This window comes from Tursiops truncatus, chromosome 8, assembly GCF_011762595.2.
Source record: "Tursiops truncatus isolate mTurTru1 chromosome 8, mTurTru1.mat.Y, whole genome shotgun sequence".
NCBI classification, from domain to species: domain Eukaryota; kingdom Metazoa; phylum Chordata; class Mammalia; order Artiodactyla; family Delphinidae; genus Tursiops; species Tursiops truncatus.
This window is the reverse complement of record NC_047041.1, coordinates 107,407,643-107,425,694: the sequence shown is the minus strand read 5'-3', so window position 1 is coordinate 107,425,694 and position 18,052 is coordinate 107,407,643. Positions and strand designations below refer to the sequence as shown.

The following is an 18,052-nucleotide window of genomic DNA, read 5'->3' as shown; positions in this document are numbered from 1 at the left end:
AGGGATGTGGGACCACCTGGGACCGCCCCTGCCAGGTGTGCGTGTGCTACTTCCGCCCCAGCCAGAGGACGGGCCCTGTGCCGCGGGTCTGCGCGGGCATCACACGGGCTGGGCCAGGTGGGAAGCAGCACAGGGAAGCACCACCAGAGGCTGACACGGAGCTCTGCTGGGGATGGGGTGCCTGGCGAGTACGGCCCCCTGCCCGGCCACTGCAGCTCTGCTGCCACCCCGAGACCTCAGCCCGAGACCAGCACCTGGGCTTCTTCCTGGAGGGTGAACCTTCTCTCCACTCCTTCCATGGGAAGAGGCAGATGGGGAGCGTGGCCCAGCCCTGCAAGTGATGAGCCAAGGCTGGCGGGCAGGCCCTGGAGACGGCGGCTGGCAGGGCAGTGTGGTCCCAGCCGTGCCCACCATGCCCGCCAGCCAGGGACGGAGGCACCATGACCACGCACCAGGGAGCCACCCCCTCTGCCGCTGCGGCGTGAAGGACAGGTGCAGCCTCCCGAGTGCCACGGACCACCCAGCCGCACGTCTCGAGGGCAGCACCTGGCAGTCACCACGCAGCCCTGAGGAGGGACGAGCAGCAGCCCGACGGGGGGTCCCGGCAGAGACCACAACGCTCTCGGAAGCCTCCCCCAGCCTCTCACGTGTGGAGGGGGTCAGGTGTGGCCTGGCCACTCTGCACCCAGCCGTCTACACCACCGCAGCACTACTGACCTTGGGGCTGCGTGGTTCTCCGTGGTGGGGACCGTCCTGCCCGTGGCAGAATGTCAGCGTCATCCATGGCCTCTACCTACTAGATGCCGGTAGCAGCCTCCCAGCCCCACGTGACAAACTGTTTCCAACCTTGCCATCCAGCCCTGAGGGTGGACAGATCAGCCCTAAAAAGTTCGCGCTCTTGCCTCCTACACCCCCTTGCTGGAGAGCGCCAGGCGCGTGCCACGCTTCACTGGCTTAGTTGTGAGCTCGGGAGCTCTGCTGGAAGGGCACAAGGCCCAGGACACGGATGAGGGTCTGCTGACGTGGAGCTGCGGCCCTCTTTTGCCCAGCCCCTTTGAGGGAGGCCTCAGAAGGTACTCTGGGGCCAGGTCCTGTTGCTGTCTCTCTCTGGGCTGCATGGTGTCCCATTAACTTTAGCTTAAAAGCCAAGTTGGAGGAGGGGGTTCGGTTGCTACGTCTCGCCAGGGAACGTGGTTATGTGGCTCCTGGCCAAGCCACCAGGGTTCCCTGACCTGTGCTTCTGCATGTGCTTTACTGAGAGAGCCGCTGACACACACAGGCCTCCTCTTCTCCCACTTGGCCCTCTCAACGTTTGCAGTCTGATGTGTCAGCCTTAGCGGGCACACGATGGAGTCCCCAGAAGGAAATACCACAGAACACCCAGCAGACGGCCAGCTTTCCGTATGCCCACCACCGCACTCCTTTAGCGGGAAGGGGCCGCTTCCCTGCGATCCCACTTCTGAACCAAAGCAGGCTCAAAAACTGTTAGTGTCACATATTTACTAAAATAGAAAATAAAACCCAACACACGAGGACTCGCTACGTGCCAGATACCTCTGAGCACTTCACGCTGAGCATTAAGCCGAATGGTCCTCACGCCATTTTCTATGCAGTAGAAACGTAAATGGGTGCTTGTGAAAAACAAAAAGGGTATGTGGTGGGTCCAGCAGCTGGTGAGAGGATGACTTCTCAGGCCCCACTCTCAGGTAGCCAGCCCGACTGGCCTGGGAGCTGGGTTCCTGGTGAACAAACAACGTGGTGTGCTCGCCAAAGCAATCATGGATGGGGGTGGGGGAGACAGTCTGACCCGTGTCCCCACAGGGGCTCTGAGTGCTCCCGGGCAGCAGAGGCAGAGTGGGCGGGGGCACACACGAGGGAGGGGATGTGTGAGCAGCGGCCCAGCCTCATCCTGCTCTGCCAGGAGCCCGCCCTAGACTCTGTCCATGCTCTCAGTGGACAGGTGGGGCAGGGGCCCCAGGCTCCTCGGCCGTGAGATGGAGCGATTCCTGGCGTCACGAGGCTGCTCCAGGGAGCGCGCTGCTGGAGGTGGGCTGGCCTCATCCTGCCCTCCCCTCTCCCCGGGCTTCAGTGCCCACTCCTCCTGCCCTCACCCCCGGCCACCAAGTCCACTCCACTCCCCCGTCACACTTCGCCTTTCCTGGGCCCCCGCCGCTCCCCACCACCAGCCCAGGTCCTCGGTGTGACTCAGAGAGGGGTGGGGCTTCTGGCACGGAGCAGACAGTGGCCGGGACCAGGAGGAGAGAAAACCTGTGTGAGCTCCAGGCAGGGACGGACGTCTGCGGAGGAGGAGGGCAGCAGAGACGGACACACACGAGGGAGGGGAGCCAAGTGCCGGCCTCGGGGCCTCAGGTGGGATTGCGGGGTCTATGCTGTTAGTCACAAGCCCAAGCACTGCCGTCTGTCACACTCATCCTTGGAGTCAGGCCCTGGGTGAAGTGGATCATCTCTGTGGGCCCTCAGAATGACCCTGTGAGAGTTCCATGGCCCGGCTCACAGATGTATGAGTCTCCTACTGCTGCTGTAACAAGTTACCAAAAACCAAGTGGCTTAAAACCACACAAATGTGCCATCTTAAGATCTGGATGCCGAGAACTGGGTCTCACTGGCTACAATCAAGGTGCTGGCAGGGCTGTGTTCCTTCTGGAGGCCCTGGGGAAATCCATTTCCTTGTCTTTTCCAGCTTCTTGAGGCCGCCTGCACCCCTGGCTCGCAGCCCCTTCCTCGGTCTTCAAAGCCAGCAACATCAGATGAGCCCTTCTCACCCTGCCATCTCTCTGCTTCTCCCTCTTCTGCCCCCTCCCAGTTTTGAGGAATCTTGTGATTACACTGGGCCCAGATAATCTCTCCATCTCAAGTTCAGCTCATTAGCAACCTTACTTCCACCTGCAGCTTTACTCCCCCTTCGCTATGGAAGGTAACATGTTGAGTTTCCAGGCATTAGGCTGTGGACTCTCTTTCTTTTGGCGGGGGGAGGTGCGCATTATTCTGCTTACCGCAGACTGCCCTCTAGCAAGTCCCACATCTACCTCACGTGTAAAACACCCCCCGTTCCTGAGGTCTCCAGAAGTCTCAACCCATTATGGTTTCAAGTCAAACCCCAAATCTCATCTAAATCATCTGAATCAGGTAAAAGTGAAACTTCGAGTATGATCCACCCTAGCACAAAATTCCTTTCCATGTTGAGCCTGTGGACCTAGGAAAGTTATCTACTTCCAAACTACGATGGTAGAACAGGCAGAAGATGCCAGGTGCAGGGTCGGGGGACAGGGCCCCACAGAAGCCCCTCACCTCTGCCCACAGGGGGCTGGACAAGCTCCAGGGTTGTTCGTGCCACGGCCACCCTGCCCAGCCTGCACTGCAGCACACACCCCTCTCTCAAGCTCTCCCTATGCCCACCCCTCAGGCAGTGCTGCCCTGTCCAGAGGTGGTCCCTGCAGCAGAGCCCCTGGGACGGGCGGGCTGCCTGGGAAGCACCCCCAGCCGATTCCAGCCCACCCTCTAGGGTCCCTGCCGCCTGCGTGGAGAGGGCACAGCACAGGGAGTGAGTGGTCAAGGGCCCCTGGAGACTCGAGACACAAAGCACAGCCCCCGTCCCCCGCAGACACGTTCAGCAGGGGGGCCTGTGGTCGGCCCCTGCAAGAAGGGTGGCACCTGCCCCTGGCCAGCACAGCCTTGGTCAGCGAGAGGGCTCCACCGCCCGGGCTGCAGGGGAGGGCGCTGCCCCAGGGGCGCAGAGGGGCGGGGGAGGGCAGAGGAGAGGGGCGTGTGGCCAGACCAGAGGGCACCGAGACGCTGAGGACACACGCAGGCGCTGACCTGAGAGAAGTCTTTTTATTACACCCGCACAGGGAAGCCAGGCTCTCCCCCTGCCCCCGACCGCGTCTCCGCACAAGCCGCCCGCCAGGGCACCGGGATCCGAGCCGGGCAGCCCAGGGGGCCCCTCCTGGGCAGCGGGGGCAGCGCAGGGAGACAGGGCCGCAGCTCGGTGCTCTGCGGCCTCCCCCTCCCCACCCGCCCTGAGCCACCAACAGCCGAGGTCCAGACCAAGCGGGAGAGAGGAGGAGAAGGCCACCCCCAGCCCTAACCAAGACGAAACACGGTGGAAGCGAAGCCTGCGGTCCCCACCTCGGGGGAAGGAGCCCCGCCTGTCGCGTGTCTCCCCGGAGGCCGAGCCAGGTGGCGGGGCAGGCGCAGAAGACCGGGAGAGACGGACCCACAGAAGGGGACTTGGACGGGGGCGGTCCCTAAGTGTCTGCTGAGCAGACGAGCGGAGTCCCAAAGTTCTCGGTGCCGGCGGCACAGAGCGCCCGCGCCCACACTCCGCGCGCCGCCTCTCCGCACGCGGGCGGCCGGGCTCACCTCTCCTTCACGTGGTTCTGTGCGCCCGCCGCCCCGCCCGCCCCGTCCCCGCCCCCGCGGCCCCCGCCGCCGCCGCTGCCGCACAGCACCTCCGTCAGGTCGTCCATGACCGCCGTCTCTTTGGGGTCGAGCAGGTTGAACTCGCGGGCAAAGAGGATGAAATGCACGTAGAGCGTGTTCAAGTGTCCGTGCAGCTCGAGCGCCAGGGTCTCCTTGAAGTGCGACGAGTAGATGTGCGCCAGCACGTGGAACAGGTACTTGCAGATCTTCTTCACCAGGGACTCGAAGGAGCTGGGGAACTCGCGGCCTGCGGGGAGGGGGCCGTCAGCCCGCCCTGGCCCCACGGCGCCGCCCCCCGACCCCGCAGCCCTCACGGAGCCGCCCACCGCAACACCTGAGTGACCCAGCACCCGGGGCGGGGCCGCGAGGGTGGCTGCTCGCCGAGCTGTACTGGGTGCCTCTGTGACGAGGGGCCCGCGACCCCGCCGCGCATGGCCTAAAGCCGGGACAGGCGCCCGGGGCGCTCTCTGTGGCCTGGGCCGCAGAGGAGGGGGGACCCGGGAGACGGGCACCTCCTGTCGGCCAGGTGCTGCCCTGGGCAGCTCAGGATGGGTCTGGGACCCCGCCGGGCCTGCTCAGGGCTGTACACAGCTGGGGGTGCTGCTCGACAGCTGCAAGCCCCCCCTCCCCGGCAAGGGGACCTCGAGGGCCTGGCCATGGGGGGAGGCGGGGTAGTGGAGGCCGCAGGTCCCAGAGCCTGGGGTGGGAGGGGCCACGCACCGTATTTTGTGGGGAACACGTCCTCGTCGGTCACCAGCTTCTGCACGGAGCTCATGACAAAGTCGACGTACTGGGGGGCCGTGCACTTCACCTTCTTGCCCCGCTCATCATACCAGTAGTACTGTCTGTGGGGACAGAGGGGGGCAGTGACGCCCGCGGCCAGGAGAGCTGGCTGTGCACAGCATCAGGAAACCAACGCGCACCTTCTGCTCTACACGTGGCCTCAGGCTTCGTTCTCTCAAAGGAACGCGTGTTGTTTTACGCATTATGTTAGATGTGTCCACGCTCTGTGCCTACCCCTTCCCGGAGGCCCTGCTGTGACTTGTCAGCTGGGCCTCGAGCCTCAGTAGCATCCCGGCTGCCACCAATAGAGGTCAAACCTTTGCCCTGGGCCGGGTGCTGAGGAGGCCTCTGTACATGGGAATCTGGCCCCTGGACGCCCCCCAAAGACCTCAGCCTGCCCCGTACACGGGGGTGGGTGTCGGGCAGACAGTCCTCAGGCTGCCCTGGGCCAGGGTGTTCGGGGTGTGGACACCTGGGTGTTCTTACTGCGTAAGCCCAGCCGTGAAACCAAGCGCGTTTCCTAGCTCATGTAAACATGACCTATCCTCCAGCAGAACAAACACAAACCCCTGGTGGGCTCCCCCTGCAGCCACCAGCATCCCTCCCACCAAGGGCTCCAGTCTTCCCAACAGCAGGCCCTGTACCTTAAGGCTGGCTCGCCAAGAGCTGCACCAGAGCCCACAGCGGGGGCTGGGGGAACACAGGCTGCATCTGTCAGCGAGCGAGCGAGTGACCAGAGCACCCCCTTCCGTGGCCTAGCCGCCAACCCTGCCACAACCCTGCCCCAGCCAGCAGGTCTTCATGGAGACCTCCGCCCAGCATCCCCGCCCCCATTTAGATGACGTTACTTGGCTTCAGAACTGGCTTAGACCAGGTTCCCCCAACACCTCACCATCCCACCTTATCCCAGGCCAGCACCCCAGGCTGGCTCTGAGCACCCTGCCCTGATTTCCTGAGCTCACTAAGCACCCCTGGGTGACAGCCACGTGGGCTCACCCACCTCCACCACCTTGCCAGGCCTGTCGTCAGGACAGCAGGTCCCCATCTCTCGTGGCCAGCCTGACTCCAGCCAAAATAAAAAGGCACAGCCTGCCCACGTGACCTCAAGGCAGCCCTGCTGCCCGCCGCGCCCCTGCCCCCCACTGCCTCTAGCAGGAACCAAGGCTCTTCCCCGCCCCCAGGACCGGTTAGCTTATTTGTGCCCCTGGCAGGGCTGGGTGGGGGTCAGGCTGCAAGACAGGGAAAACAGCCCACACACAAATGGACAGGCCACCAGGAAAAAGGCCAACCTTCAGTGGACAAGGGGACACAGCCCTGACTGCCACTGGGTATCAGGCCCCGCCCACTGCCACCCCTGCTCCTCCCACCCACTAGCAGGCAGACTACACTTCAGTGCCACCTCAGCAGAGCCCTCCCTGCCACGCCTGCTCCCAGGCTGCCCCTAGGCACTGCTGGCCCCGCAGGGAGACGAGGCTGCCCCACCAGGCCCCCGAGTTGGTCAGACAAAGCCCCAAGAAGCTTGCCAAGCTCCCTGCCGGTCCCCAGCAGGGATCCAGAGCCCTCCCCACCACAGGGTGGCCCTGCTGCCCGTCCTTCCCCGGCCCGGACATCGGCACCATCTGAGGACATGCTCAGTGAAAGGACAAATGAATCGTCCCTCTCCTCACAACAGCCCCTGGGGTCCCCGGACCAGCTCGGGAGGGGCCCCAGCCAGAGGTCAGACACCGGCCCCAGCGATTCCCCACCCTGCTTGGTGCTGGATGCGACTGGCCCCGGGTGCCACACTCAGAAAAAACCACCGGAGCTAGAAAATGGGAAACATTTTCATGATGTCAGGCCCAGAGAGACCAGCCCCTTCGGGGCACTGTGGTCGCCCCGCCTGCGTGACAGCTGGAACACTCTGCTTTCAACGTTCCTCTTCTTCGTTTTCATTTTATTTTTGAACTGTCACACAGTAAAGCTGACTGGTTTGGGCATGCAGTCTTATGCATTTTAACCCAAATAGAGGACCCACAACGGGGCACAGCTCCCACCCTGGCCCCCGGCCTGCTGGTCAGTCCCCAGCACACTAGTGACGTGTCCTCAGGAACGCCACGCGATGTCCTGGGCCGGGCTCTGCGATCCATGCCACTGAGATGGACACCTTGTGGACGCGCCAGTCTGTCCAGACATTCACCTGCCGAAGGACATGTGTGTGGCCTCCTGTTTGGGGCAATTACGGGTCAGGCTGTTAAAACCCTCCCGGGCAGGTGTTTGTATGAGCACTAGTTCTCGTTTCTCCAGGGTGGACGCCCAGGAGTGGGACAGCTGGGCCCACGGTAGGTGAACGCCTTGTTTCCTGAGAAACCATCAACACGTTCTCGGAGCGGCTATCCTGCCAGGACCCCCTCCATCCTCACCGGCACCCGGCGCGTTTTATCAGGCGCTCCTGCAGCGTGGTCTGAATTCATATTTCTCCACCTGCTCATGAGGCAGAGCCTCGCAGGTGCTCATCTGCCCTGCTTGGGTCCTCTTCCATGATCTGTCCAAGTCCTTTGTCCACTTGTGACCAGATTTTCTTACTGATGGGCCGTGAGGGCTCTTTATCCATTCCGTGCACTGGTCCTTTCTCGGATATGGGATTGTTCTGCAGTCTGTCTGCCCTCTCTCCTAACAGTGTCCTTCTCAGAGCAAAAGTTCTAAATTTTGATGAAGCCCAGTTTACGGAGTCTTTCTCGCCTGCGGACTGCGGCTCGTGTCAACGACCAAGAACGCTTCGCCTAACGCTATCACGAAGGTTTCCTCCTGTGTTTTCTTCTGGAAGTTTCATGTTTTATGTCTAGAATTCACTTCAAGTTAATTCTGGCAGAAGAGGACATGCAGCTGACTGGGTTTTCCAACAGCTCTGGTTGAAAAGTCTGTCCTTTCTCCATTGAATTCCTTTTGTATCTGTCAAACATCAAAGGGGCCATGTTTGTGGGGGTCCATTTCTGGACTCTATTCTGTTGCACTGATCTCTGTGTCTCTTCCTTCACCACCACCATGCTGTCCTGATTACCACAGTTTTATAGTAAATCTTCAAAATAGGCTGTGGGACTCTTCCAACTTGACTGTTCTTTTTTCAAAATCACTGTAGCTATTCCAGTGACTTTGCTATTCCATATAAATTTTAGAATCAGCTTGTTTCTATCAATAAAAACTCTGCTAGGATCTTAACTGAGATTGCAATAAATGAATTTACACTTCTGGTGTGTTGAGTCTTCCCATCCATGAACACAGTGTGCCTCTCATTCACGCCAGTCTTTGATTCCACTCATCAGCATTTTGTAGTTTCTAGCGTAAAGGTCCTGTGCATGTTTCCTTAAGTCTGTACCTAAGTATTTCATTCTGCTTGGAGCTACTGTAAATGATATAATCTTATCAAGTTCGTGTTCCAATTGTACACTGCCAGTATACAAACTATGATTGATTTTTGTGTGCTGACCTTGCTAATGTATTCATTAGACTTTTTGCTAGAATCCTTGGGGTTTTTTTTTTTTCCTACATAGACCATCATGTTGTATGCGAATACAGTTTTATTTTCTTCTTCTCCAATTTGAAGGACTGCTATTTCTTTTCTTGCCTCACTGCATGACCCATCTTGGGTAAATTGCGGTATTTTGTGCTTTCCAAGGAATTGGTCCATTTAGGCTAAACTGTCAAATTTAATGTACGCGGAGATTTTGGTGATGTTTCTCCATTATCTCCTGGGTTTATCATCATGTCCCCTTTCCATTCCTTATACGGATCATCTGAACCTTTTCTCTCTTTACCTTTGTTAGCTTTACTAAAGGTTCTCAACCTCACCAATCCTTTCAGGCGTCAGCTTACGGTCTCATGAACTTTTCCCACTGTTTGCAGAAATCAACGTCAGTGATTTCTGTTCTTATTTTACCATTTCTTTCCTTCTGCTCAATTTAGGGTTTTTTTTTTTTTTTTTTTTTTTTTTTGCTCTTCTTTTTTCTAGGTTCTTAATATGGAAGCTTAGATTGAATTGAGATCTTCTTCTAAAACAAGGGTTTAATCCTATGAACTTTCCTCTAACCCTTGCTTTAGCTGCGCCCCACAAGTTCAGATATGTTGCATTCTCATTTGCGTTCAGTTTAAAACATTTCCTAATTTCCCTTGAGACTTCCCCTCTGACCCATGGACTATTGAAAAGTATGTTAATTTCTAAACGTTTGGAGATTTGTCCTCTTATTGATTTCTAATGTAATTATGGTCAGAAAACTTGCTCTGTATCACTCCGATCCTTTAAAGTTTGCTAAGGTCTGTTTTGTGAGCCAGGATATGATCTACACTATTTTGATGAACAATCCCAGTGCACTTGAAAGGGACGTGCATTTTACTGCGGAGGGTGGAGTGTTGTGTAAATGTCAATTCAGTCCAGTTGGCTGATGGTGTTATTTAGTTCCAGATTCTTGCTGACTTTCTGCCTACTAGTTCCGTCTACTACCAAGAGAGGAGTGTTGAAATCTCCAACCATAATGTGATTGTGTGTTTCTCCCTTTGGTTCTGTCCATCTGCTTTGTGTAGAAGCCCTGTTGTTTGGTACATACACATTCAAGGGCAGTACTTCTTGATGAATTGACTCTTTTGTAAATAACGCAATCTTCTTCTTTATCCCTAGTTATTTTTTGCTCTGAAGTTTACTTTGGTATTAACACAGCCACTTTAGTTTTCTTCTGATTTGGTATATCTTTGTTGGTATATATTTTCGCATTCTTTCACTTTTAACCTACCAATGTCATTGCATTTAAAGTGAATTTCTTGGGACTTCCCTGGCGGTCCAGTGGTTAAGACTCCACGCTTCCACTGTAGAGGGCGCAGGTTCGAACCCCTGGTCGGGGAACTAAGATCCCACATGCCACGTGGCACGGCAAAAAAAAAAAAAAAAAGTGAATTTCTTGTGTACACTGAAATCCATTCTTATGATCTGTCTTGTCACTGGCACGTTCACACCATTGACATTCACTGTAATTACTGATCTGTCTGAATTTAAGTTTACCATCATCTACTATTTGTTCCCTTTGTTTTCGCTCCTTGTATTTCCTGCCTTCTTTTGCGTTATTTTTAGTATTTCCTTTCATCTATTATGATTTTGACTGTGTCACTTATGTAACTTTTTTAAGAGATTGCTCAAAGGATTATAAAATGCATATGACCTTTCCATGCTGTACCTGGAGCCAAGAATCACCTCCACAAGTGGAATCACAGAGCCGACCAGCACACAGGGCTCTCTGCTGCCCCAGGACACTACTACTGTCTCAGTGTTCCATCCACACGTGCTGAAGACGATCAGACAGGGTGATGGGTTTTGCTCACCCACCAGACACGCTTTAAAGAGCTGAAGGAGAGTGGAGCGGCCCATCACATCTCCCGTCTCTTGCTCTCCCCGAAGCCTGCTGTCCCGCCTTCCCTTCTAGCGCCACTTCCTTGCTGTGTGAAGAGCTCCCTGCGCAGCTCTGCTGGCTGCGAGTTAACCCTCTTGTTCCCCCTTCCTCTGAGAAGCGTCTCTATTTTACCTTCATTCTTGAGGAGCATTACGTGGACTCCCGGGGGGCCGCTCTTTCCTTTGCGCACCTGAACGGTGTTCTGGAGCCTCCTCCTGGCCCAGCGGGGGAAGGAGAGCCGCAGCCGCCGGCACCGCATCCGCACGGGGCGGCGCTGCTGGCTCTGATGCTCTGAAGGTGCAGAGCCTCTTCAGCAGTCTGATTATGTGCTTGCGGTGGATTCACTGCGTTTATGCTGCTTGGAGTTCACTAAGCTTCCTGAACCTGCAGGTTTGTGTCTTGACCAACCCTGGTAAGTTTTCAGCCATCTTTCTTCAAATATGTTTTGGGCATGGCCCTTTCTCCTCTTCTTTTGGGACTCCAACATTAGCCTTTGGTTTCTGTCCTTCAGGCACCAGCAGGGTGGAGAAGGGCCTCTGGCCTGGGCTCAGCCCCACGCCAGGCGCCGGGTGGACTGGATGGTCCCGGGAGAGCAAGTGGCTCTGTGGACCCTGACGGGCCTCCCTTTTCCTACTAAACTAATTCATGTGTTTCCATTCCTTGATCTCAAATGATTCCTAGGAAAGCATTTATATGCATATCAATTCATATAAATCTACAAAAACCCTACAAAGTAGGTTACAGATGAGAAGAATGAACAGTAGATTCTCCAGACCCCAGGTTTCCAAGCTTTACACGGCAGGGCCAGCATCTAGACACACATCCGCCTGCCACCAAATCCTATGCTCTTTCAAGGAGCCTCTCCTCAAACACATCGATACTGGGAGGGCAGTGGTGCCACGGAGGGGCCCCGGCTTCCCCACTCGCCAGCCCACAGGCCAGCTGTGATGCCGCCTGGTCAGGCACACAGCTGGCAAACGTCCTCCCAGGACGCCACACACATGGCTCTGCAGCGCTGCCCTTGCCCACTTCCAGCTGCTGTGGCCACGTCTGCTCTACAGAGGCCACTCTGTCCCATGCTCTTCTCCTGCCCAAGCTCACCTCAAGCCTGCTCCCAGCACTGCCCACCCAGCACTGCCCCATCCTCCCTGGGCCATGCCTGGCTGTGGCTCTCTGGGGACACACGTGACACCTGAGCATACCATCAATGGGTCTCGCTGGCTGAGTGAGGAGTGAAGAGCAGCTGTCTTCTGCACTTGTGCCCTCTGAAGGGCGGGGGAACTCTACCCTCTGCCTGTGCTGAGGCTTTGGGTGGGCTCTCAGCAAGAGGAGGGTCCACATGTCTGGGCCTGAGCTGGGTCTGCCCGCAGCCTACAGGCAGGGTGAACTCAGGACGGCAGCACTGACGTGTCCACTGGTGGAGGCCCGCTGCTCACATGTGCTCCTATCAGCCCCTGGCCTGCAGAGGAGACGTCAGAAAGGAGCTTCTGTGCCCCCGAGCCACACCCCGCCCGGGATGAGCCCCTGCAGACCTGGCCTCCTGCCTGTGGCCTCTTCTGTGGCTTCTGCTACTTGGGCCGGTGGCAAGCTCAGGGCCATGTGGTGGCTCTCCTATCCATGTGGCCTCCAAGAGCTGCCACAGAGGCAGTGGGGTACCCTGGAGCCCCTCAGGGATGCCTGCTTACTGAGGAAACGAATGGCACGTGCTTCCAGAAGAGAACAGCCTGCACCAGGCCTGCAGGACGTCACCTCACGGGAAGGTGCCAAGGCGGCCCAGCCCCACGGACCAGCTCCACGGACCAGCAGCGGGTGGGGTGTGGCAGGGCCGCCTCCACACAGAGCAGGAGCTCTGGGTTAGAGCCATCAGCCGGTAGGGCCAGGAGCCACAGCAGAGAAGCACGCCCTGCTGTCTCAGGAAGCCCAGCGGGCACGTCCTGGGGAAATGTCCTTGCCCCCAGGAATGCGTCCTGTCAGCCCCTGGCTGGCTCCCGGCACCCGTGCCCCGGAGGGACCCACACCACTGGGGTCCCAACCTCTGCAGGGCTCTGCTTCCCGTCGCCCTGCCAGGCCCCGGGCCCGTGAGGACAGGAGGTGCAGCCTGGCGAGGACCCTGCTGAGGAAGGCACTGAGCCACTGGGAGACCTCGAGCGGAGGCCGCGAGCGTGGGGTCTGAGAAGACGGAGTGCAGCGGCCGGGGGCACGGCCACAGCCTGCCCGAGCCCCCAGGACAGGGCCGCACCAGGCAGTGACTCACGTGTTGCACACGGCCATCGTCTGGCACGCCTCCCCCGTGCAGAACTCTGAGATGGTGCTGTACTGGAGGTTGACGTGGTGGAAGAACGTCGTGGCTGGAAGGGAAGAGAAAGGCCGGGCGTGAAAACGACACCGGGGCGCCACTCTGCGTCTGCAGCGTCCTGCAGGCCCGGGGGGACCAGAGCCCCTCTCCTCGGGCCCCTGCTGTGGGGGCTGTGCTTATCTCAGACCAGAGACCGAGGCCCCAGCGCAGCATCATCCTCGGGAGCGGGCGGCACGGACCAGACGGTGCTGAGCGGGGCAGGGTGCCCGAGGACTGAGACAGAGTCCCCTCCACGAGGGGTGGGGCAGCAAACCTCCCACCCCAGCCCCTTGACCACACCCTGCTCTATGGTCACCAGCTGATCGGGGACACCGCTAAGGCAGGCGGCAGCACCAGCTCACGGCCACAAAGCCTACCGCTCTCAGGAGGAGAGCTGGCGCCTTGCCCTGCATGGGGCATCCCACGAACCCTGAGCCTGTCCGGCAGGCGGGGGTGAGTCCGCCACCCTTCCCATAGGCCATGGCCTTCCCGCCACCACAGCACTGCCGGCCTTGCAGCCATGCTCCTGTCCCACGGTGCCCCCCTGGCCCTGGTGTCCTGTCCCCCGGTGCGACCAGGACCTGCACTGAGTCCCCGCATCTGAGGGGACCCTGAGTGCCTGGCAGGGCTGGTCACCCCAGGCCTCGGCTTCCAGCTGACGCGGGTGGTTGGGGGGGCGGTGCTGAGCACCAGCTCCGGGGGGTCCTGCGGGAAACGGGGGGCTGCCCTCCTGGCCCTGCCAGCCCGCCCCCACGCACTGTTGCTGGCCAGCCACTCATTAAGGTCGATCTCCCGGGGCAGCACCACCAGCTCCTTGAACCCGAAGTCGGTGATCCTGGACTTGGTGTACTCCGGCTCCAGGTACACCTTCTTCTCCTCGGCGACGGGCTTCTTCCCGTTGGGCTTGGCTTTGGACTTCCTGCAGAGACAAGGGAGCGCGGGGTCACGGCAGATGCAGGCGTGGAGGCTGCGGGCCGGCCCGGGAGACGAGCAATGCCGGGGGACGCCTCGGGTGCTTCTGCTCCTGTGGGCCCAGGCGTGGGAGGAAGCTGCCCTGCGCCCGTGCCCTCCCTTGCCACCGTCAGGGGCCCAGGGCCCAAACCTGGAACCCAGGGCGGGCAGGGAGCTCCGGGACCATCGAAGGGTGTGGGGTGGTGGCCACACCAGCCGGCTCACCTGCCACACGTGACACCGCGGCCCTGCAGCCCCTCTTGGCCCCCACCTGGGCCTGGGGTCCCGCTGCAGGGACACAGGGATGTGCACCACTCGGCCAGGCCGTGAGCCTCTGTGCAGTCCCACCATGCGTCCTGCTGCGCAGATGATCCAGCAGCCCGCCCTTACTGAGCACCCACTGTATGCCGACGCCCCAGGCCACCCCACTGAGGCCTCCTGTCATCACGAGCTCATGGCTCACCCGCCTGACACCTGCCCGCTGGCCTGTGCTCTCTCCCAAGTAGTGCACGGTGCAGGTTCCAGGCAGAGACAGAAGTAGGCGTGAGCAGATGTTACAGAGATTTGATGAAATGGCCACTTTTCACTAAATCTTTCTTGGTCAGGAAAACAGTTCTTTTCCATTAAAAACATGCTGTCATAGAGCACAGGATGGGCCTGTTACGGCTATTTTTACATGCACGAATACGTATTTTTGCAACGTCTTTGTTCTCCTACAGAGAGTGTCAGTACCTAACCCGTGAAGCAAAGTCTTTGGGGCTGAGGGAGCCTCAGCCCCACCTCGGCGGAGAAGGCGGCGGCCCCAGAACCAGCCTCCCGCCAGCTGCCCCCAAGGCCGGAGCCGGGGCCACGGTGTGTGCGGCCCAGGCAGGCCAAGGAGATGGCGCATCCCCTAAGGAGGAAAACTGCCCAACAGAGTGGCCCAGAGCCTGCGGCCGGGACGCCAGCCCGAGTCACCGTGTCTGCCACAGGCTGGAGCCCGAGCTGGGCGAAGTGAGTGGTGTGCCGAGGGGCTGCCTTCCAGGCGCCGCCGCCCCACGTCAGCCAGGGTGGAGCAAGGCTGCTCTCTCCCGCGCCTGTAGGCCCACGACGTTTCAAGGTTAAGACTGGGTTCTTGGGCCGGCGTGGGTTGAAAAACTGAAGGAAAAAACCCCTAAGAGCGCGGATTAGTCTCTTGCTTCTTTTACTTGAATGACTGAAATCTTTAGTGGCAGACATCACAACTTCCAGAAAACAAACTGCAAATCAGTCAAACCGTCCTGAGTCTCACTGACCAGAAGAGGCCACTTCCGGCTGTAGACTCTCAAGGAGGGATCACCTGGGACAGAGGATGATCGAGGGAGACTGAGGGCCGGCACAAAGCCCAGTGCGGCCTCCCACCCCAAGGGGCAGCCACAGGCCGGAGGGACGCTGCCTTGCAGGGGAGGGTGGGCGGGCCGAGGACCTGGGCCCGGGGGCTGGGGCTCGCGGCTGAGTCCTACCAGCTCATACCCCCGTGGTCTCCAGTGCCCGCAGAAGGAGAGGCGCTCCCGTCGCTGCCTCCGGCGCCTGGGTGAAAACACTGCGGCCCCGCACAGGGCGCAAACTAGACACTGCCGTCCTCTGTCCCAAGGGCTCTGTGTCCCTCCCACCCCCGCCAGCCCCGCTGAGGCCCACATTTGGCGGCACGGGGGGTGTCACACGGGATGAAAGGTCTGCAGCTCCTGACCTTGCCGTTTTTTCCCTTCTGTTTTGAAAAGTTGCTAGTGGTTTATTTAAGAGAAACAGGAAGGAAAAATGCTCCCTGAATGCCAGGGAAATGTTTTCCCTTCAGCTTCTCACAGCAGATCTTTGCCTTAAAAGGCAATGTGTGCCTGGCCTCTGGGTGCAGCGCCGGCAGTGGCCAGTGCTGGGCAGGGGCCACAGTGTCCTGGGGACGGGCCCGGGGGGGGGCTGGAGCTGGAGCGCGGGTGTGAACACCGCACAAACACAACCACAAGCAGGGGGCACTCTGGGGGTCCCCACGGCGGGCAGGTGGGGCTGTTCACTGGGGACAAGTGTGGGCACGGGCTGTGGGGGCCCTGCAGCCGCTCCCAGTGTACACAGAGGGGGACAGGGCCCCAGAAGGGCTGAGGGCGCCCTGGGCTCCCCGGAGATGGGTGGGTGGGGTGCTTTCCTGACCCTGGGTCTGTGCTGAGCCACGTGCCACCCGTCAGAAAGCCTGCACTCGCTTGGAAGGCCCCCATGTCCACAGCCCCAAGCACACAGGATGCACCTCCAACCTCAAGCCAACTTCTGCTCTGGTCACCCCTGAGTGTCCATCCGCTGGGCAGATTCCCAGCTACAAGCCCGGCCAGGCTTAACCGACCCCCTCGCCTGTGCTCCAAGCGTGTACCTGCCCGTCCCCCGCCACAGTGCACACCTGGCCTGGGCCAGCCACCCACTCGGAGCCTCAGTGTCTGGGTGTAGAGGGTGGGATGAGCGGGGGCCTGGGCTGTGAAGCCACTGCCAGACCCGCCTCCTCGCCCCGCGCTCAGGGAACACACGGCAGCGACCGCGGCCGGGTGGCCTTTACACGAGCGACCACGGGCAGAGCGGCAGCAGGAAGCGGCCGTCACGGAGGGGCGTCACGGGGCCTCGGGCACAGGCCTGCTCCAGGGTGCCATTGTGCTGAGGGTGTGGTGTCCTCGTGCCCACACGTCCCTTCCAGGGAGACCGAGAGCCCCTCCGGCTGAGGGCACCCTCCGTGTTTGGTTCTCAGAGGGGCGGTGGGGGCAGCCCCAGGAGGACCTGGGTTTCTGCTCCGTGCGACAGGCGTAGGGGGCTCTGGGCCATGATCTGTGTGGTCAGAGGCCTCCACCTCCTCGCCCCGCCTCACTCCTCCGTCCGCACCTGCCCTCCTACAACCAACGGGCAGGAGCGCCCCGGGGTCCCCAGGCCCCGCCTCATCACCCAGCGCTGGCCTAGGGCCCCCAGACCCAGCATGGCTGGGAACGGCTCTCCTGCCAGGTCGGCCAGCCCAGACCTCTCTGCCCTGTCCTCGAGTCTTCCTTCACACCCTCCCCCAGGAGACGACGGCCATTGACCAGGTGGTGGCAGGACTGAGTGACAAGCCGGCCTGGGGCGAGTCTGGGGACGTGGAAGGGCCTGCCACACCTGAGTGCCACCACCCCAAGTTCTGTCCTTTCTAGAGAGGTGAAGGCTCCTGGCCAAGAAGCTCAGCCCCTTAGAGCACAGAGTTTCAGACGACACATGGTGACCTTGGAAGTGGGACAGGCTGCTGTGTGACATAGCAGCGGCACCCATCCTCAGTCCCTGAGGCCGTGTCAGCAGAGAGGACGGGACTCTCCGCCCAGAGGCACCAGGCTCCTAAACGGGCCCTGCCCAGCCTAGGGCCAGGCACCCTCTTACCAGCTGGGGCTCCCACAAATCCGCAAAAGGGAAGGCTGGGCATGGCCCCGGTGTGGAGGGACAACTGTGGAACCCCTGGGCCGCGGGCAGGAGGGTGGATGCCAGGCCTCAGCCCACCCAGGGTCCACCGTGCCCTCCTGGGAGAAAGAATACGGCTGTGGGCACACGCGGAAAACCCCCCACCCCCGTCTTACTGTGGGCTCCGAGGCCGAGTCCCACCCGGCCGACGCCAAACACCTGCGAGGGGGCGCGGCTCCGCAGGAAACACCTTCTGACGGTCTCCCCAGTGGACGCCCACACAGCCTCACCCCTCAGCCTCCCCTGCTCCTGAGGCCTTTACTGCGGCGGGGGGGCAGGGTCCCCACACCCGAGGCGTGGACCCAGCTGGGTCCCTCCGCCAGTGTGCCTGGCCTGGCACATTCCTGTCTACACGACCCCGCCCAAGGTCACTCCGCCCAGTCCCCTGGGATGGCCCCTCGGCTCAGTGTGGCTTGGGCCAGACACAGATGGCCATGCAGCCCAGCCCACCGGGTGAGATGGCTGGAGCGTGTGGGAGGGATCCAGCCCAAGGAACGTGGATGCACCGCGGGCCCCGCCTGCACACAGCCCCGAGTGCTGGGGTGGGCGGCGGCCGAGGGAACCCACCGAACGCCGAAGGCCCACGCCTCGAGCTCAGTTCACTGTCTCCATCCAAAGGCAACTCGGCTGGCCCAGACTCCAGACCCCAGGCACGGCCACCCCT

The 18,052-nt window shown here is 60.1% G+C and overlaps 1 protein-coding gene across 5 annotated transcripts in view; it reads right to left on the bottom strand.

The window, feature by feature from the left end:
* Nucleotides 1–3,835: 3,835 nt before the first annotated feature.
* The window catches only part of MOB2 (MOB kinase activator 2), a 49,846-nt gene continuing 35,629 nt past the window's right edge, over nt 3,836–18,052 (bottom strand). For 3 of the 5 annotated variants that reach the window (XM_033861461.2, XM_019934909.3, XM_019934904.3), the window contains exons 2-5: nt 13,728–13,888; nt 12,889–12,982; nt 5,161–5,285; nt 3,836–4,687 (exon numbers count right to left, since the gene is read on the bottom strand). In XM_033861461.2, coding sequence (XP_033717352.1) covers nt 4,377–4,687; nt 5,161–5,285; nt 12,889–12,982; nt 13,728–13,888 — 691 coding nt within the window. In that variant the 3' untranslated portion in view covers nt 3,836–4,376. Of the gene's footprint in view, nt 4,688–5,160; nt 5,286–12,888; nt 12,983–13,727; nt 13,889–15,401; nt 15,700–18,052 lie in introns of those variants that run through there. The other 2 variants (XM_073809364.1, XM_073809365.1) reach the window with 2 other exon arrangements.